Source organism: Psammomys obesus, unplaced genomic scaffold, assembly GCF_907164565.1.
Source record: "Psammomys obesus unplaced genomic scaffold, mPsaObe1.curated_primary_1811, whole genome shotgun sequence".
In the NCBI taxonomy this organism is placed as follows: Eukaryota; Metazoa; Chordata; class Mammalia; order Rodentia; family Muridae; genus Psammomys; species Psammomys obesus.
The window spans coordinates 30,730,373-30,748,525 of NW_026585895.1; the positions used below are offsets into that span (position 1 = coordinate 30,730,373).

Genomic DNA, 18,153 nt, shown 5'->3' on the forward strand with positions numbered 1-18,153 from the left:
TGTGTGTGTGTGTGTGTGTGTGTGTGTGTGTGTGTGTGTGTGTGTGTGTGTTAAGAAAATTCTCTGCATGCATCAGAGGGCACACTGTGATCCATCTGCTCTTATTGTTTTGTTTGTTTGTTTGTTTGTTTAATCTCCAGTATAAATATAAGCTTGACCATGAGAAGCAGAAGGGACACTATGTAGGCACCCTCACAGCCAGGGATGACAACAAGATCCGGTGGGCCCTCATCGCTGGCAAGATTCAGAATGAAAGGGAGTACAGGCTACAGTGGGGCAAATGGAAGACCAAGTTCCAAAGCCCTGTGGACATGCTTTCCATACTGCATTCCAAAAAGTGCCAGACGCTGGTCAGCGACATCGATTATCGCAATTACCTACACGAGTGGACGTGCCTGCCGGACCAGAATGATGTGATTCAGGCCAAGAAAGCCTACGAGCTGCAGAGCGACGTGAGTGGCCTGCCCTGTGCTGTCTTCCCGTGACTCCCAGAAAGTTTACGACATTAAGAACCTTTGTCAGAATTACATGTCTTTACATGGTCAAGAGTCTGATAGCAGTTAGGCCTTGTGGAATGGTGTCAGGATCAGCAACACCAGGAAGGATCTACCTTCATGTGACGAAATAAATGGAGGTGTAAATGAGAGTAGGTCTGGATGGGAGGACCAAAAAAGTCTATGTGGAAAATCAGGTGTGTGGCAGTGAAATCTGTGATTCCAGCACTTGCGAGTCTGAGGCAAGAGAGCTGCAGCAAATTCAAGGCCAGCTTGTTTTAAATAGACCAAGGCCAGCACAAGAGCTGCGGAGTTAGATCCTGGTGTGGGGAGGGCGGGGGTGAATTCCTATGGAAAACTATTGTCCAGAGCATTCAGGTAACAATCAGGGTTTATGGAAATGAACTATTGGTAGTTCACACACTGCATCTAGGGATCAGTATGCTTTTTCAACTGATACAATTGTTCAGAGATCTTGAATTAAGTTGTCAAAATTTCAAATCAGGAAAAAACAATTTTTTTTTTTTTTTTGCAAGTTGAAGACTTCCTATTTCTCTTGAAAATTCTGAGCATGAAGCTCTAGACAGGCAACTGAAGCCTGCAGCTGAATTGAAGCTAAGTCATATTAGATAGAAAGGAATGTCCTCCAGCTGCGCCTGCCTGGCCTGGCGTCTTCTATTACATTTCCTGCCTGGCTGCTTGAGTACATCCTTCAATGCTTCTACACTGTTTTACATCGTGTTTCCCCCTCAGACCACGAATGAGACTTAGTAAACCAATTATGGCCTTGTTTTCACAGGCTGTTTACAAGGCTGACTTGGAATGGTTACGTGGGATTGGATGGATGCCAAATGATTCTGTCTCTGTTAATCATGCCAAACACGCTGCAGATATCTTCAGTGAGGTACTCCAACTCTGCCCGGATATTCTGTCCATTTCCTTAGAAAATGAGCAAGCAATATGTGCCAGAATGCAATCACCTTAGGTCAGCATTTTGACTATTTTTCATTGCTGAAATTTAAGCCAGACAGTTTCTAAAATGTACTGTTCCTGTCATACATTGGAACCATATCCTTGACAGCATGCAGCATATTCACTGATGCATGGAATAGCACAAATGGAAAATTTCTTTTGCCAACAATAGCAATAGTCCCTTGGAAAAATGGAATATTATGATACAAATAATGATGAGACCTTGGGAGCTGAGCAGTCATGCAACTTTTAAATCTGTGAGGCCCTGGATTCAAACCCCAATATTGGAAAAAAAAAAAAAAAACAATCTGGAGGTAGTATAACAGGACAACCTGGTTATTTAAAAAACAGAATGCTAAATTGCCAAGAAAATACCATTTACTGATGGTACTTTATGCCTCTCATGGAGAACCCTTAATTTAGTGTCTCTCAGCTCACACATCCAGTGACAACGGCTGACAGATCTCTCTTCCTCGCAGAAAAAATATCGCACAAAGATAGAAACTCTCAACTTTACTCCCGTGGATGACAGAGTGGATTATGTGACAGCGAAACAAAGCAGTGAGATCCGAGATGATGTAAGTCTATGACTGTCATAAAATCACACAGCCATGCAGAGACCGTGGCCAAAACTTTCCTGCCTCTTGCAGTCATTGAGCTAATATTTTCATCCCCAAAATTATCTACGCTAGCAGTGGTTGGACAACTGAGAGATTTCTTAACATCAAGTCATTCCCCCCCACCCCCATGGCTCTCACCCCTAGATTAAATATCGGAAAGACTGGAATGCCATCAAATCAAAGTATACCCTTACGGAAACTCCACTGCTGCACACTGCCCAGGAGGCTGCCCGGATCCTGGACCAGGTAAGAAATCGTGCAGATGCCTAGTGCCCAGAGCTGAACAAACTGGAACGGGTCTGCCGGAGATTTACATGTGGGACACCGTCTTCCCCTGACTCCTCATTCAACCCCTATTGTGGTTCTTTGTCTTTTAGTACCTCTACAAGGAAGGCTGGGAGAAACAGAAAGCCACAGGCTACATTCTGCCGCCTGATGCTGTGCCATTTGTTCATGCCCATCATTCCAGTGATGTTCAGAGTGAGGTAATTTATCCCAATATGACTGTACCCTTTAGAAGCTGGACCTTCCCTGAAAGAGATGCAGGTTGTAAAATATAGATGTCGGGTTGAGGATACCCTCTCTCAGTGTGCTAGACATAGCTGTGCTTGCTGAGGGCTGAAATAGTCCCTCCCTTTTCACTTAGGTTTTGGGCTTGTTTTTGTTTGTTTGTTTCTTGTATCTTCTGGCTGCTATAAAATCTGTAGGCTCCCAGGGCTGGAGAGATGGCTCAGAGGCTAAGAGCAATGGTCATTCTTCCCAGGAAGGTCCTGAGTTCAATTCCCAGCAACCACATGGTGGCTCATAACCATCTGTGAGAACTGGTGCCCTTTTCTGGCCTGCAAGGCACACATGCAGACTGAATACTGTGTAAATAATAAATAAATAAATCTTTTTAAAAAAATCTGCAGGCTCCCAAATAAAGAAATAGCCACAATTAGACAACAAGGAGATGGATGTTTTTTATAGCTGTTTAAGCCAGGTGTTACCACACAAACCTGTAACTGCAGAACTTAGAAGGTGGAGGCATGAGGATCAAGAGTTCAAGGCCACCTTCAACTATGTATGAAGGCCATCCTCCACTGGGTGAGCTGGGAAATCGTCTAAAACAACAGCAATAACAAGTCTAAGCTAGCTGTTTCTCCATATCTATTATTTCAATGGTATTTATTTCAGTGGTTTTTGTTATCTCGGAAGAGAAGCATCCAAAAATAAGCCAGGGGCTGAAGCTGCTGCTGTTCCTCATTCTTCATCAGTCCTGCTTATCAAAGCTTATGGGTCTTGTATTCTACCTCTCCCCAGCTGAAATACAAAGCTGAACATGTCAAGCAGAGAGGTCACTATGTCGGTGTTCCCACGATGAGAGATGATCCCAAGCTGGTTTGGTTTGAGCACGCAGGCCAGATTCAGAATGACAGACTCTACAAGGAGAGCTACCACAAGTCAAAGGCCAAAATCAACATACCTGCTGACATGGTGTCCGTTGTGGCTGCCAGGGAAGGGCAGAACCTGGTCAGTGATATTGATTACCGTCACTACCTGCGCCAGTGGACGTGCCATCCTGACCAAAATGATGTTATTCAAGCAAAAATTGCCTACGACCTCCAGAGTGACGTAAGTGGTTGTCATTTCTTGTTATCCAGACTGTGCCATGCACTCTGAGAATAATGAGCAACATTCCACCCTTGACACCTTGCACCACTGCATTTAGTTCGTCCGTAGAAGGCAGTGATGTGGAGAGTAAACTGAGATTTTAGCATCATGATCGCAGACAAAGACTGAAAAGCCTTCTTCCCGCATCTTACTCCTCGAGACACTCAAGGAACTGCTTACAAGCCTGACCACATATTGGAATCTTGTCTCAGATGCAGAGGAGTAACTCAGCATAGGCCTTTTCATCACTACCAGATAGGAAGGGAGACTGTCTCATTGATTGCTACAAAATGACTTGCGTCCAACTCTTACTCCAGCTATCCACTCTTCTTCATTTTATCTGGAGAAGGCTGGCAAACCCTGGTGCTAGGGCTGGAGAGGCGGCTGATGGGAACAGACAGCCTTGTCCAGACTAGAGGAGATGTCACCCCATTCCCTAAACCCTCGTGAGCATTTACATGTGCATTCTCCTTCATTTAGTCCAGCTAGTTACCTGTAGCAAATGTGAGGTGCCCTCCCTATCTAAAACTGTGGCCTCTTTGGTAAACCGTTCCTTACGTCAACAGCATCTTAACTCCAGCCCTTACAGCATTTCATCTTATACTGATTCCAGGGACTTCTGCGGTCACAGGCTGAAGAAATAATGCCAGGAGAAGCTGTGGCTGAATGAATGAGACAAAAGAGAACTCCATCTAAATCTTCTAACAAGATTGTCTATAGCCACCCTATGCCACTTACAGCTCTAAATCTTCTAACAAGATTGTCTGGAATCCTCTGTAGCCATCCCGTTTCACTTACCGCTCTTTCCGTCTCTCCTCTCCCCTCAGAATGTCTACAAAGCTGACCTGGAATGGCTCCGAGGAATTGGCTGGATCCCTCTGGATTCTGTGGACCACGTAAGAGTTACAAAGAACCAGGAAATGGTGAATCAGGTATGCCGAGTCTGTTGGTTTTTTTAACCTAAAGCTTTCTTTTCATTTTCTGCCACGTGGGGAGGGGTGCCCTGTAGGGAAAGAGCTATCGTGGTTGTCTCTCTTCATTTCAGATAAAATACAAGAAAGCTGCTCTTGACAACTATTGCAACTTCACGAGTGTAGTAGATCCTCCAGAGATAGTTTTAGCCAAGCTTAACGCAGTCAATCAAAGCGACGTAAGTTCATAATTGTATATGCCGGCATGCTCAGCCTCAGAAGCTAAGTGAATGGTTGAGATAATTGATAATTAGATAATTGATAATTAGAAGTTGAGAGAGGGGCAAATTATAAGACAGTCTTTGACACCCACTTTTAGATGTCTGTATTCTTGACCAGAGTATTCAGTTAGCTAAAATGAACAGAAATTCAACCAACTGATAAGTTCTTATATATAAATGTAGACTATCGTGTCTTCAGGAAAATTTAAATATATGTTTAGACTAACCAAAAATTTTTTTTCTCTTCTTAGGTGAAATATAAAGAAACATTTAATAAAGCCAAGGGCAAGTACATATTTTCTCCAGACACACCATACATCTCCCACTCCAAGGACATGGGGAAACTCTATAGCACTGTGAGTCCTATTTTATGTAATAACTTGTTTCCTAATGAAGCCCTTGTCAGTATTCATATTCTTCACTGATCTTGTAACTTGATGAATTTGGAAGGTGATCAGTGCCTTCATTTCTTATACTCGCATAAATAAATTGGTATTAGTACACCAAGTGCTTTTCAGGGCTCTGGAGAGACAGCACAAAGGATGGAGCACGTACCACAAAGGGGGAAAAAAATATATCCCTCCTTAATAATCACACACACACGCACACACACACACAGTGCCAGCCAGCAAATGAAAGGGGTGTGTGCGTGTGTGTGTGCATGTAAACCAATACAGAGCAACGTTTGACAAGTCTTTCTTTGTGTACAAATTTCTCATCATTTTTTCAAAAAAGTAGAAATATAGTCAACTCAGTTACAAAGTGCTCAGTTTGTATATTTGATCAAATACCCACCTGGCTCTAGGTGAGGCACTCTAATGACTACAGATAAAGGCTTCATGCTTGCCTGGAACATCAGCGCCCCACCCCAAATTGACTGGTTATTTTAGTGCTCCATGACTGTAACTGAATGCAATTACATTAACACATGTTTCTTCGTTTCAGATCCTATACAAGGGAGCATGGGAGGGAACCAAGGCCTATGGCTACACCCTGGATGAGCGCTACATTCCTATTGTTGGAGCCAAGCATGCCGACCTGGTGAACAGTGAGGTAGGTTTCGCTTCTTCACTCTCCAAGGCTTAGAGTCTTTTACTGGGGAACAAGAAGCCGGATAGAAAACTACAGAAATTCCCAACGTCGACCCCATTTTTCCAGCTGAAATACAAGGAAACCTATGAGAAGCAGAAGGGTCACTACCTGGCTGGAAAAGAAATAAGTGAGTTTCCCGGCGTGGTGCACTGCCTGGACTTCCAGCAGATGCGGAGTGCGGTAAGCAGCGCTTGCTTCCCTGTGGAGGTGGACCACCTCACCGAGGGCTTGTGTCTGCCCGTTTACAGCCATCCCTGGGGATGGACCGTCTTTCAGTTCCCCTCACCCTCACCTGAGGACCCTTGGAGTCTGTAGACATTATCCCTGCTCCCCACCCATGCACCCCCCACTTTACCCCCCCCCTTTTTTTTTGGCCAAGCATACACTAAGGGCTTTGAATTGGCCAAAGGGGAAAACAACTTCCCTGTTGACATTGCATTCTAGAGGGATAGGAAGAATATTTTTCAGTTGTTGGTGTTATTTTAAACATTATTCTGTACGCACTGCTCTATGTTGGAGACTGAAGAAACTGGTCAGAACAATCTTAAGTTTTAATCCCGTAACAATGTTTGTCTTTGAAAACATCTCTAGTTGAACTACAGGAAAGATTATGAGGACACCAAAGCCAACGTGCATATCCCCAATGACATGATGAACCATGTGCTGGCGAAAAGGTGCCAGTACATCCTTAGCGACCTGGAGTACCGACACTACTTTCATCAGTGGACGTCACTTCCGGAGGAGCCCAATGTTATCCGCGCCCGAAACGCCCAGGAGATCTTAAGTGATGTATGACGCCCTCTCCGCAGTTTGACTTAGTGTATATAACACGCTCCTGCTTAACCTTCTATGGTGCAACCTCTCTTCCTAGACCCAGAGACTTTGACCACTAGGTGGCATGAGTAACGACTCTTCGTGTGAGAACCCCTTTGAGCCGTAGGGCGCCTGTGTTGAATATTCAATGTGTTCGGCACTGTGCTCAGACTTAGGCACTGTTCTCCTCTGAGACGTCTTTCGGCCAGGAAGTAGCTTTCATCCCGTTGAAGGCCAGGGAGCAGTAAGAAACCGTCAAAGTGAAAAACCAGTAAATCCTGAATGCCTGCCACCCTTGATGTTTCTTCTTCATTGCAGAATGTGTATAAGGATGACTTGAACTGGCTGAAAGGCATTGGCTGCTATGTTTGGGATACGCCCCAGATCCTCCATGCCAAGAAATCATATGACCTCCAGAGTCAGGTGAGCCAGTCCCCCTATAAGGACCAAGTATCGAAATGTCATCGTAGTCCGTGGTAGTAGCAAGAGTAGGCTGCTGGCTTTAAAACCTGATTGAGAGACTGCCATAAAGGTGTATGGGCTAAGGCAACCAAATTGGTCCCAGTCAAACTCTCTGGTGTGACTATCCTATGGCTGAAGGCCACGGACACTTAGAGAAGGAAGTTCTAGAGGATGGTGGACTCTTCATAGGGCTGTCCATCTTGGCCAGGTTAACTTGCAGAATATAGGAAGTAAGTGTGCTTTGACAATAGGTACATATGTTTTGAAGGGGGAAAAAAATCGTTATCTGGGTCATGTCCCGGCATGTCGCTGAGCTAAGATTAGGCAGGTCTGCTGGACTGTGGGCACAGCAGGTCACTGCTTAGGAGGGCTGGAATATGGCATGGAGAAGATAATGAAGTGACGAAGGACACCTCACCGAGACCCAGACCTCCCTCTTGGCCAAGGAAAGCTGCTGCTTGTTTTGGCTGCCACACAACCTCCAAGAGCCACAGAGGGCTGGCAGCCTGTCTTAGAGCAGAGACCCGGAAATAAAGAACGGGATGAGTGAGTTGCTGCAAACAGCTAATGCTGCTTTTGGCCATCTTGGGTGACTCTGCTTTTTCTTCACAGCTACAATACACAGCGGCAAGTAAAGAAAATCTAAAGAACTATAACCTGGTCACAGACACGCCAGTTTACGTGACCGCTCTCCAGAGCGGCATTAACGCCAGCGAGGTAGGCGCTCCTTGTCCTGTCTGGTAGGGGAAGCCCTTTCTGGTCTGTAGAGATCTCCCACCAGCAGAGGCGCAGAAGTCACCCCTCTTTGTCTGCAGGTGAAGTATAAAGAAAATTACCATCAGATTAAGGACAAGTATACCACAGTGCTGGAGACAGCAGACTACGACAGAACCAAGAACCTGAAGAGTCTGTACAGCAGTGTGAGTTGCCTTTTCCTTGTACTTAGGAACTCTCTTTACCCCTTCAGAGACAGTAAGAAAAAAAGGGGGGGGGGATAAAACCTTTCCCCAAAGTTTGGTCAGTTTTCCCCTAAACCACTGAATGCCAACCTTATCTATAAATTCTCACTGTACAACTAAGCCTCAAGTCGAAGAAATGCCCTAGAGTTGGCAAAGCACAGCTGAGAAGAACAGAGACATAGGAAACTGATGATGTGCGAGCTAACCAGAGCGCAGTACCTGTATTCACAAGATGTTTGTGACCCTTCTAGAACATATACAAGGAGGCCTGGGATAAGGTGAAAGCCACCAGCTATAGCCTGCCAACCAGCACCTTGTCCCTGACACACGCCAAGAACCAGAAGCATCTGGCCAGCCATGTAAGTCAAGTGCAAGTATCATAGCCTCCCCGCGCTGCTCCCCTCCACCCCAGACTGTTCAAATGTTGCCCCAAAGCACCCCAACACTCTCAGAGGTGTCTGGTGAATACTTCCGGTAGCTGGGCATCAGAGATTGTCCTCACTACCTCCTCTCAGGGTCCTGCAGTCCCTGGAGAGTTAAACATACCAGCCAGAAGGACACAGATACAATCTTTCAGGCTACTTGTGCATAGATAACATAGACAGATAGCCTCTGCTTCAGTCAGCAGCAAAGAGAGAAAACAGACACACAATACCATACAGAATAGGGAGCTTTCCAGCCAGGCCTGGAGGCTCACAGCTACAAGTCCAACGTTGGGGAAATTGCAGCAAAAAGACTGCCGTGAATTTGAGACCAGCATAGCCTGCATAGTGAGTTTCAGTCTAGCCTGGGCTACAGAGTAAGACCCTGCCCCAGAGAACAAATCCAAAGATAGGCTGTTTCAGCAGAATTGGGTGAGGTCTGATACAAAGCTAAGCCAGTGAGTGTGGTAGCTTGCTACCATACCATTACCAAATAAACAGACGTGGCCAAGGAGCACACCTCTCATCTGGATTTGGGAACACATTTCACAGAGGCTGGTAGAGGCTTTTCTTCCTCTGTTGCAGATTCTTGGCAACATATTGTTGGAACGAGGGGTGAGGGGCATAGAAAAATTAAGGATCCTAACATTAGTTGGAAATATTTTTAAGGGAAAAGAAAAGAATTCCTTTGGATGCTAACTTTTCATAACTGAGGGATACAGATCAGTACAAAGAGGCTGGAATGTTCTGCTCTGGAAGATTCTGGTGGGAATTCTGTCTCGCCTCTAGTTGAAAGAGCAGCTCCTCACTTCCTCTGAGAGTACACCTCTGGGCCCTGAGAGTCTGTGTGTTACTCCTGTGTGCTGGGAGGATGGCTCTCGCCTATGCCTGATTCTTAGCTTGTGGCATCATGGAGTATCAGTTGATAGGTGACGCTGACTAAGAACTAAAGGCTGGCTGCTCTACCTTTTTAAAATACTCGAGAAACAGAAATTCAAGAATGACCGCTCTCAACCACAGGGCACCACACCTCTTAACAACAACGATTTCGTGTGTAGTCTGAGCCTTTCACTCAGGAGAGTAGGAAGGGGAAAGCGAGATCCCTAAATTATTTAACAGTCACTTACCACAAGCTGGGACTGTGGCCCAGTTGTGGACTGTTTGCCTAGCATGTTCAAGGCCCTGGGTTCATCCTCATCATTACAGGCATTCTAACCAATTAGGTATAATCCTAAAAAGAATGTGCAATAGCAGCAGTCTTTGGCTTGGGCTCTTGAAAAGAAAACAATACAATTTTATGCACTTTCCAGTATAAAAATACTTCAGATATGGTCTGACCTCAGGCTCACAGTGGCCCTGTGCTGGCTCTAGTGTATTTTTAAGGGTAAGGAAGTCAGCACTGGGAAGTGGTCCAGCCTCCACCCCCTCCACAATCAGCTGGGTCTTGGAGCCAGGACCCTTCCATTGTCCATGCTGTTTTTTTTTTTTTTAACAGTGAGTCTTTACTCTTCGTATTTTAGCATTTCTACTTGTTCTCTGTAGATCAAATATCGAGAAGAATATGAGAAGTTCAAAGCTCTTTACACATTGCCAAAGAGTGTTGAAGACGATCCAAACACGGCACGGTGTCTCCGAGTGGGCAAACTTAACATCGATGTAAGTACCGGCCAAAGACGTTAGTGCCAACAGAAGCTGAGTCAAATGGCCGTGTGTTATCAGTCAGAGTACTTCCTATTAGCTCCGCCTGGAGGTTAGAGAGATGAGATGGTTCCAAGGTAAGAATTCTTGCTGCTCTCAGAGAGGACCCAGGTTTTGTTCTCAGAACCCATCTCGGACAACTCACAACTGCCTGGAACTCCAGCTGCAGGAGCCCAACATACGTGCATGCGACATACACTCGAGTGTTCAGACACTCACACAGACATGTGTGTACATAAAAATTTAAAAAAAATAGATCTTTTAAAACTATCCAGGTGTTAATCTATACAAAGCGCAAGAAAATTCCAGCCTCCGGCCCCACCCCAGTCGCTTGCCCTGAGCTGGAGACGACAGGCATTCCGTGATGACGCCTCAGTTTTCCGGGTGACTGGGTTGTTACTTGACTTTCGCAGCGCCTGTACAGATCCGTGTATGAAAAGAACAAGATGAAAATCCACATCGTGCCCGACATGGTGGAGATGTTGACTGCCAAGGATTCTCAGAAGAAAGTCAGCGAGATTGACTACCGCCTGCACCTCCACGAGTGGATTTGCCACCCCGACTTACAAGTCAACAGTCACGTTAGGAAAGTGACAGACCAGATCAGCGATGTAAGGCCCTTGCTTAGAAGGACCCCCATAGTTGCCCCGCAATCCTCACCACCACCCGCCTTGATGAGAAGCAGGCTTACCTGCATATCCACCTTGGGTTTTTTCTTTCTTGCTTTCCTATTATCTATGAGTCTGAGGGATTTTAGAACTATCCCTAGAAACAGGGCTCATCAGATCTCTGTGGCCTCTTGGCCTCACTGCCGAATAACTTTTACTTTCATTCCCTCCCCAGTGTCACCTGGGTCTAGGGTACACCTATTCTTTAGTAGTCAAGAGATGGTCAATTTTTTTTTCTTCTGATCCTCTGCGTCTGCCGAAACCCCCTAGATTGTGTACAAGGATGACCTCACCTGGCTGAAGGGCATTGGTTGCTATGTCTGGGACACTCCTGAAATTCTGCACGCAAAACATGCTTATGATCTACGAAATGATGTGAGTATCCTTGTTCAGTTTGTTGGTACATGCACACCTCCACACCGTTTAGAGTCAAGGAGGCAATGTTTAAAGTGGGAACAGTGCCGTGGCCTAGTTGTGAACTGAGTCTTGTTGAAGACGGCTGAGCTGGAGAAAGATGCTAAAAGCAGAGTAGTCATTTCTTAGCAACACATTTAGTGTTTCTATCAAACAACCTGATACAGCCCTGTCATGCTCCTCTTCAGAGAAATGACTCAGCCTCTCCACTCACTTAAACTGTCTTGAGTATATTCAAATGATTTTGAATATATTAAACTATATGTTATATTAAATATAGTTATTATATTTATATATTAAATCCTATATTAAACTATATTAAGTTATGGTTTACTATATATTAAGGAACACATAATTTTTCTTATATGAAAAACCCATATGTTAGGATAATCAGTGGGATTTATTTTTAAGGTAAAGAGGAATTTGCCACACAAAACAATATGACAATGATGATTTCAGCAAAAGTTGTTGAAGGAGAGTAGCCCTCACACCTCTAGATAACTCTATCTCCCCGTATGACTGGAAACACTGGCAGTGGGGGTTGTTATAAAATTCAAATCCATCCTCAGCACGCTCTGACGGGAGCGACTCTCAAGCCCTCTGTGAAATCCTGTGCCGTCTGGTACAACAGATGTTCCAGCATAGGCTTGCTCGCTTCTTCTTGGCAGATCAAGTATAAAGCACATGTGCAGAAGACGAGGAATGACTACAAGCTGGTGACTGACACTCCGGTGTATGTTCAGGCTGTCAAAAGCGGAAAGCAGCTCAGTGACGTAAGCCCTCCCCGGGGAAGTGATCCTGGGTAGCAGTGGAGGTGGGGCATGGCTCAACCAAAGACTGGGCAGCGGCAGCCTCTCCTACCTGGGGGCTAGCCTTGGCACCTGAGAAAAGGCTCGCAAAGCTCCCTTTCCCTAACATCTGGAGCATCCATAGTTTGCAAGGTGAAGTCGTAAGTGACCTGAGTCTGTGGAAGCCTTTTTGTTGCTATCCTGTGTGTAGTGAGAGGCATTTATGTCTCCTTCTCTAGAGCCAACTGGTAGAATTAGAAGGAAGCGGGCTGTGATGTTAAGGATGTAGTCAGAGTCCTGCCTCTGCCATGTAATACAAGCCTGGGAAAAGAATATAATTCCTCTGGCGTCTTTATGTGAAAGATGGAGAAATATGTGAATGGATTCCAGTCGTGCCTGAGAAGCAGGCCGAGAGGAGAGGCACCAAGCTGTCCCTTTTCAATTAGATGAACTCATAGCAAGTAAATACTAGATCCCACCAGTGAGGGTCTAATTCCACCTATTGTCTTAAACTGTCCACCCCTGTCTCTGACACCCGAGCTGTGCTATCCACTTTTCAGGGACAGGTATCTTCAGCCTCGGCTCTGATTCCACCACTTAAGACACAGTAACATAGCAGAGGTCTCTAGGCGCATTTATTCCTTTTCTTTCGTTGTGGCCAAAACAATGAGAAACTATTTAAATTGTCTTTCAGTTTTAGAGAGTTCAGTTCGTGGTTTCTTGACCCGGTGTACTTGGGCAGATATTATGGTGATAAGAGCATATGGTGAAGGCAAGTTGCCTGCCTCATGGTAGACAGGAAGGAGAGAGAGGGGCAGGGAAGCAGGCCTAGGACAAGAATCTGCCCCCACTGACCAATTTCCTCCAGCTAAGTCCCCACTTCCAAAATAGTGCCACCAGCTAGGGCCAGGCAGTGATGGCCGTGAGGGAGGGCCTTATTTATCACACTGAGAAAAGAGAGCAGGCTGCCTGCTTTTTGTAGTCTTAAACATGGACTACCATTTGCCATGCCTCATTCCAACAATGCTACTGCGATCTGAATCCACTCACCTTACCCCTCTCTGGACCCAGGCTGTCTATCACTATGACTATGTGCACAGCGTCAGAGGCAAAGTGGCCCCAACTACAAAAACCGTGGATCTGGATCGGGCTATCCATGCATACAAGCTTCAGAGTGAGGTAGGTGTTGGGAAAGGGGAATATTGGCAGAAACCCAGGCCACGGGGCCCTCGAGGCACGTCGGCTTATGTATCCACATTGACTGGTTATGTGAGATATAGAAATGCTGTTCCATTCAGTGAGTTGGAGAAACAGGCAAACAACAAAAGCAAATAAACAACAACAAAAAAACCCTAATATGTCTTGCCTTTCTTCTTGACTAATAGGATTCTCCTATCAAAAAGTCAAACAACTAATAAATAGGCCTGTAATTGACCAATATTTGCAAGTCAGCAAAAACAGAGACAGTATGCCATCAGTACTCTAAAAATACCTTAAAATCACAATGGCAGAGTTAAGGCATTTGATATAAAAAGCTACTAGCAGTCAGAGATAAAGATAGAAGTCACTATTTGTATTTAGAAGAACTCAGGCCCTACCTTTCATCCCTTTTTCCTATGCGACCTCGGGAAGTTGCTTTGGTTTCAGTTTTTACTGATATTTCCTATTTTGAATATGAGGTGTCAGTTGTTGTTGTTTTTTCTCCACTTGAAATGCTATTCTTAAGCTTGTAGCTCCTCTGAGAGCCAGAATATTTAAGACCACGGACAGACCTTTTCCCTATATTCCTTCTCCGCCAATATATGCATTTTGACTCCATTTCCTGATTTCACTGATATTGACAAGAGGTCAATATCATATGTACCTCATAATTATGACTGTCTCAGGGACCATTGATAGCCTGAGTATCTCCTGAGGGTGGGGTTAATGACGTAGGTGGTGCTCAGCTGCCTATCTTGTCTGTATGTCTCAAATTCTTGCTAGATGCCTTGAGGCCAATCAGGGACCTGTTTGGAAGCACAGACAACCTCTTTTCTATAAGTCGTTTCCCTCTTTCAACCTTATTTAACTCTTCCCATTGCTTTGATGAAATACCCTGACAAACATAACTTAAGGGAGCACAGGCCTATTCTGGCTCACAGTTCAAGGGTGCCTGTCGGGGAAGTCATGGTGACAGGAGCCTGAAGTACCTGGTTACATTCTGTTCATAGTCAGGAAGCTGAGGGAGATGAGTATTTGTACTTAGCTAGCATCTTCCCTTCTATACAATCTAGGACCCAAGCTTAGGGCATGGTGCTGCTGTCCTTTAGGATGTACCTTCCCATTTCAGGAAACTCAATCAAGATAACCCCTCCTGGATATGGCCAGGGGCTCACCTAATGTAATCCCTCACAGGCCTAGAGGCCTGTCTCCTAGCAGGTCCTGTAAAGACTCTATAGAGGTGACAGTATCAACCCCTACAATTCTTCTTTATCCAAAACAATAAGATAAGAGGAACCTGACTGAATTCATGATTCTTACAATTGAAGTTCTTGAAATCAACTCAGAGACCATAAACAGATCAACAAGTCTGACCGAAAACCTAATGAACTGCCGTGATGCGTTTAACCATATGTTATTTGAAACTCGGAGACATTTTACTTGTTCTTTCTCATTCTGGCAGAATTTGTACAAGAAGGGCCTGCGCTATCTGCCTACCGGGTACAGGCTCCCTGTTGACACCCCTCATTTCAATCACACCAAAGACACCCGCTACATGAGCAGCTACGTGAGTATTCCTCATCCTGTCAGGGTCTGAAATCCGAATGTGAAGAAACTAATATTAGCTAGGGATCTATTCTCATGCTCAAATTAAACCCAGAAGGCTCAAGGAGACGATGGAAAGGGCGGGGCAGACGGCGTGTTCACTGGGAATGTGACCACGCTGGCTACGTCTACAGTTTGGGTGTGCCTGACTGGGATAGTGAGTTACAACGGGACATCATGTGGCACTCAGCTCAGCACTCAGTGTTCTCAAGATGCCTCTGTGTCAGCTGGCCTTAGAGTGGAAGTATCCCAAACTCTCCCCGGGTCCTTTACTGGAAATGACAGTATGTCATTTTACACACTTCACATATGTGCTGTGTGCTGTGGATGTAAACTTAGGAGATGTCATTGTGTGTCCCTTTGAGGTGACCTCTTGCTGAGCTATGGACCCTGACACTTACCTTGTCTTTGAGCTTGGTGCTCAACTGAGGAGTATCAAACCCCCCACTGCTTGTATTGCCATGGGTTACCTCCAATACCTTCCTTTTCTGGGTTCTGTAAGAGCTAGCCCAGGACCGGAGCCTTAGAAAGGTTTGGTAGTCCTACAGGCCATACCCTAAGCCAGCCGTCAGCTGGAGAGCAAGATTAAGCCCCCTTTCATTGACGCTAGAGTCCTGAGAGTCAACCCTGCTGGCCAGACAGTGCCAACAAGGCCTAATAATGAGCTTCTAAAGCATCAGACATTAACAGATATAACAATCAAAGCTGTTATTTTTTTTTTAAATAACAGTCTGTAAGTCATTCAACTATATTAAAAATATCATCTTGGTCCTTTTTATATTTTCTAATTTTTAAGCCACTTTGAGACTAAAATGTTAGGGTTTTTTTTTGTTTTTTTTTTTGTTTTTTTGTTTTTTTTCTTGCGCCACTTCCTACAAATTGATTCACCTGGTCAGGAAATTTTTTTTTTACATTTCCAGACATGTCATTATCATTCAACTAATAAGTTTCAAGGCTTAAGACGATATTAAAATTATGTCATTAGAGCCAGTGAACTAGCTCAGAGGGCAAAAGTGTATTCTATGCAAGCCTGACACCAGATTTGACTCCCAGAGCCCATTATGGAAAGAGGAAACAGATTCCAGAAAGAGGCCTTTGACCTCTGCATGGATGCCATACACATGTCCTGCACCCACAGGCACATGGCATGCACATATACACACAACCATAATAAGGAAATAACATTTAATTGATGCTGATGACTGATTGTTACACTTGATGTTTAGAGAGCAAATTTCAACTCAAGGCGCAATCTCTTTTCTAATTGAGAAATACAGTACAGCCATCACTGATCTCCATCTGCTTTGCCTTCTCAGTTTAAATATAAAGAAGCCTATGAACACATCAAGGCAAATGGATACACGCTCGGACCCAAGGACGTTCCATTTGTCCATGTCCGGAGAGTCAACAACGTTACTAGTGAGGTACCGTGAACACACATTCTCTGGGAAAAATACTGAATTTCAAAAATCATGACTTTGTTTGAAATGCTTTAAGACCTCTTCTGTTTCATCTATAAGCTCACAGCTGGACAACAGTGTGAGGACACTACTTTGATTCTGGTGTCCCTTGAGTGTTTGTTGTTTGTTTGTTTGTTTTTTCTTTCTATTTTGTTAAATCATCATAGAGACATGGTGCCATTGACAATGAAGAACTTTTTTTTCCTAAAGAAATAATTTGTTTTGATATTTGTGTTAAATCTTTTGTTACGTTATATTTTTGTCAGACTTGTAGCTGATATTCGTCAGCTCTATTGGCATATCTGCCCAACCAAGCAACCATCTCATGGACTGCAAACCACTTTGCCCTCAGGATTCTTCCTCTAAATGAAATGAGCATTTTCTCTCATTCGAATCTTAAAGCATTTTAGAGTCCCAGAGTTTCTTCTCTTGGTTCTTTGTGTAAAGTATTCAATTGTCTGTTAGTCCGCAGATGCCCTTGTGGTCCTGCCCTAAATACCTAAAAATGGTCTCTCCTTCATTGCAGAGACTGTATCGAGAACTGTATCACAAACTGAAAGACAAGATACATACGACTCCAGACACACCTGAAATCCGCCAAGTCAAGAAGACACAGGAAGCAGTCAGTGAGGTGAGGATGAGGAAAGCAGACGAGCCATCTGCCAAGGGACACATGTTGGCCATTTGCTCTCTCTTTCTCTCTCTCTAACGTGTTTCTGTTCTTCTCCCACCTCCCTTTAGTTGATCTACAAATCGGACTTCTTCAAGATGCAGGGCCACATGATCTCGCTGCCATACACACCCCAAGTGTTGCACTGTCGTTACGTGGGGGACATCACCAGTGACGTAAGTGTCTCATAGGCTCCTTCTAAAGGGGTCCTACCAAGAAGCAGCATTGCTTTCAGCCCTTAAGGTACTCAGTGGGCTTTGAAAAGCCTTTTCCATTGCATATTTCTTAACTAAATGTACAATTTGGAGATGAGATTGTGAGGGCACTCCCACAGTTCTCCAGCCACGAAGAGTCATGAGAAACCCAGTAGGGGAACAGGGATGGCCACCATGCCTGCTCATTCAGACCGTCATTCTACAGCAGCATAAGATCTTCACCAGCTCCCACCATTCAAGTGTGCTGTGCCCCAGGTCATGTTAGGTTTCTTTCTCCTCCTGGTCCTGTTGGCACTCCTCTACTGCCATTAAAACAAAACAAACGAACTCCTTGGAGGTCTCCTTTTCCTGGTGCAACAACCCATTGAATCTGTAAGTTTTTCCATTGACAGGATAACACAGCATTAGTGTCTCCCCTTGGCTCTGGGTTAGAGATTTAACTTACAGTTTGAATGCGGGCAGAGGAAGAGCATAATCAAGCTGAAAACTCCAGTGCTTCCTTTTATCTGTACAGGATACCTCCCATAGACCTCCAAGGGATGCTTCCAACCATGAACAGCACCAAACCATTCTATACTGTTTAAGTTAATATTAATCATATTAATACATAATTAATACACACTCTGGATAAAGTTTAATTTGTGAATTAGGCACGAGATAGTGAGCTTAACAAGTATACCAATATACTAAGATAAAAGATATTTAAAATGTACAAACTACCTTTTCTGGAATACTCTCTATCATACTTTTTCATTG

At 44.5% G+C, this 18,153-nt stretch overlaps 1 protein-coding gene across 1 annotated transcript in view; it reads left to right on the plus strand.

The window, feature by feature from the left end:
* The window catches only part of Neb (nebulin), a 192,214-nt gene that overhangs the window by 121,239 nt on the left and 52,822 nt on the right, over positions 1-18,153 (plus strand). The window contains exons 79-103 of the mRNA XM_055600265.1: positions 141-452; positions 1,294-1,398; positions 1,946-2,044; positions 2,231-2,332; positions 2,464-2,571; positions 3,389-3,700; positions 4,567-4,671; positions 4,785-4,889; positions 5,183-5,287; positions 5,877-5,984; positions 6,090-6,203; positions 6,615-6,812; positions 7,155-7,259; positions 7,911-8,015; positions 8,114-8,218; positions 8,509-8,616; positions 10,222-10,335; positions 10,791-10,988; positions 11,316-11,420; positions 12,128-12,232; positions 13,319-13,426; positions 14,910-15,014; positions 16,369-16,476; positions 17,039-17,143; positions 17,254-17,358. Of these exons, the coding sequence (XP_055456240.1) occupies positions 141-452; positions 1,294-1,398; positions 1,946-2,044; positions 2,231-2,332; positions 2,464-2,571; positions 3,389-3,700; positions 4,567-4,671; positions 4,785-4,889; positions 5,183-5,287; positions 5,877-5,984; positions 6,090-6,203; positions 6,615-6,812; positions 7,155-7,259; positions 7,911-8,015; positions 8,114-8,218; positions 8,509-8,616; positions 10,222-10,335; positions 10,791-10,988; positions 11,316-11,420; positions 12,128-12,232; positions 13,319-13,426; positions 14,910-15,014; positions 16,369-16,476; positions 17,039-17,143; positions 17,254-17,358 (3,249 nt within the window). The remainder of the gene's footprint in view (positions 1-140; positions 453-1,293; positions 1,399-1,945; positions 2,045-2,230; positions 2,333-2,463; positions 2,572-3,388; positions 3,701-4,566; positions 4,672-4,784; positions 4,890-5,182; positions 5,288-5,876; positions 5,985-6,089; positions 6,204-6,614; positions 6,813-7,154; positions 7,260-7,910; positions 8,016-8,113; positions 8,219-8,508; positions 8,617-10,221; positions 10,336-10,790; positions 10,989-11,315; positions 11,421-12,127; positions 12,233-13,318; positions 13,427-14,909; positions 15,015-16,368; positions 16,477-17,038; positions 17,144-17,253; positions 17,359-18,153) is intronic.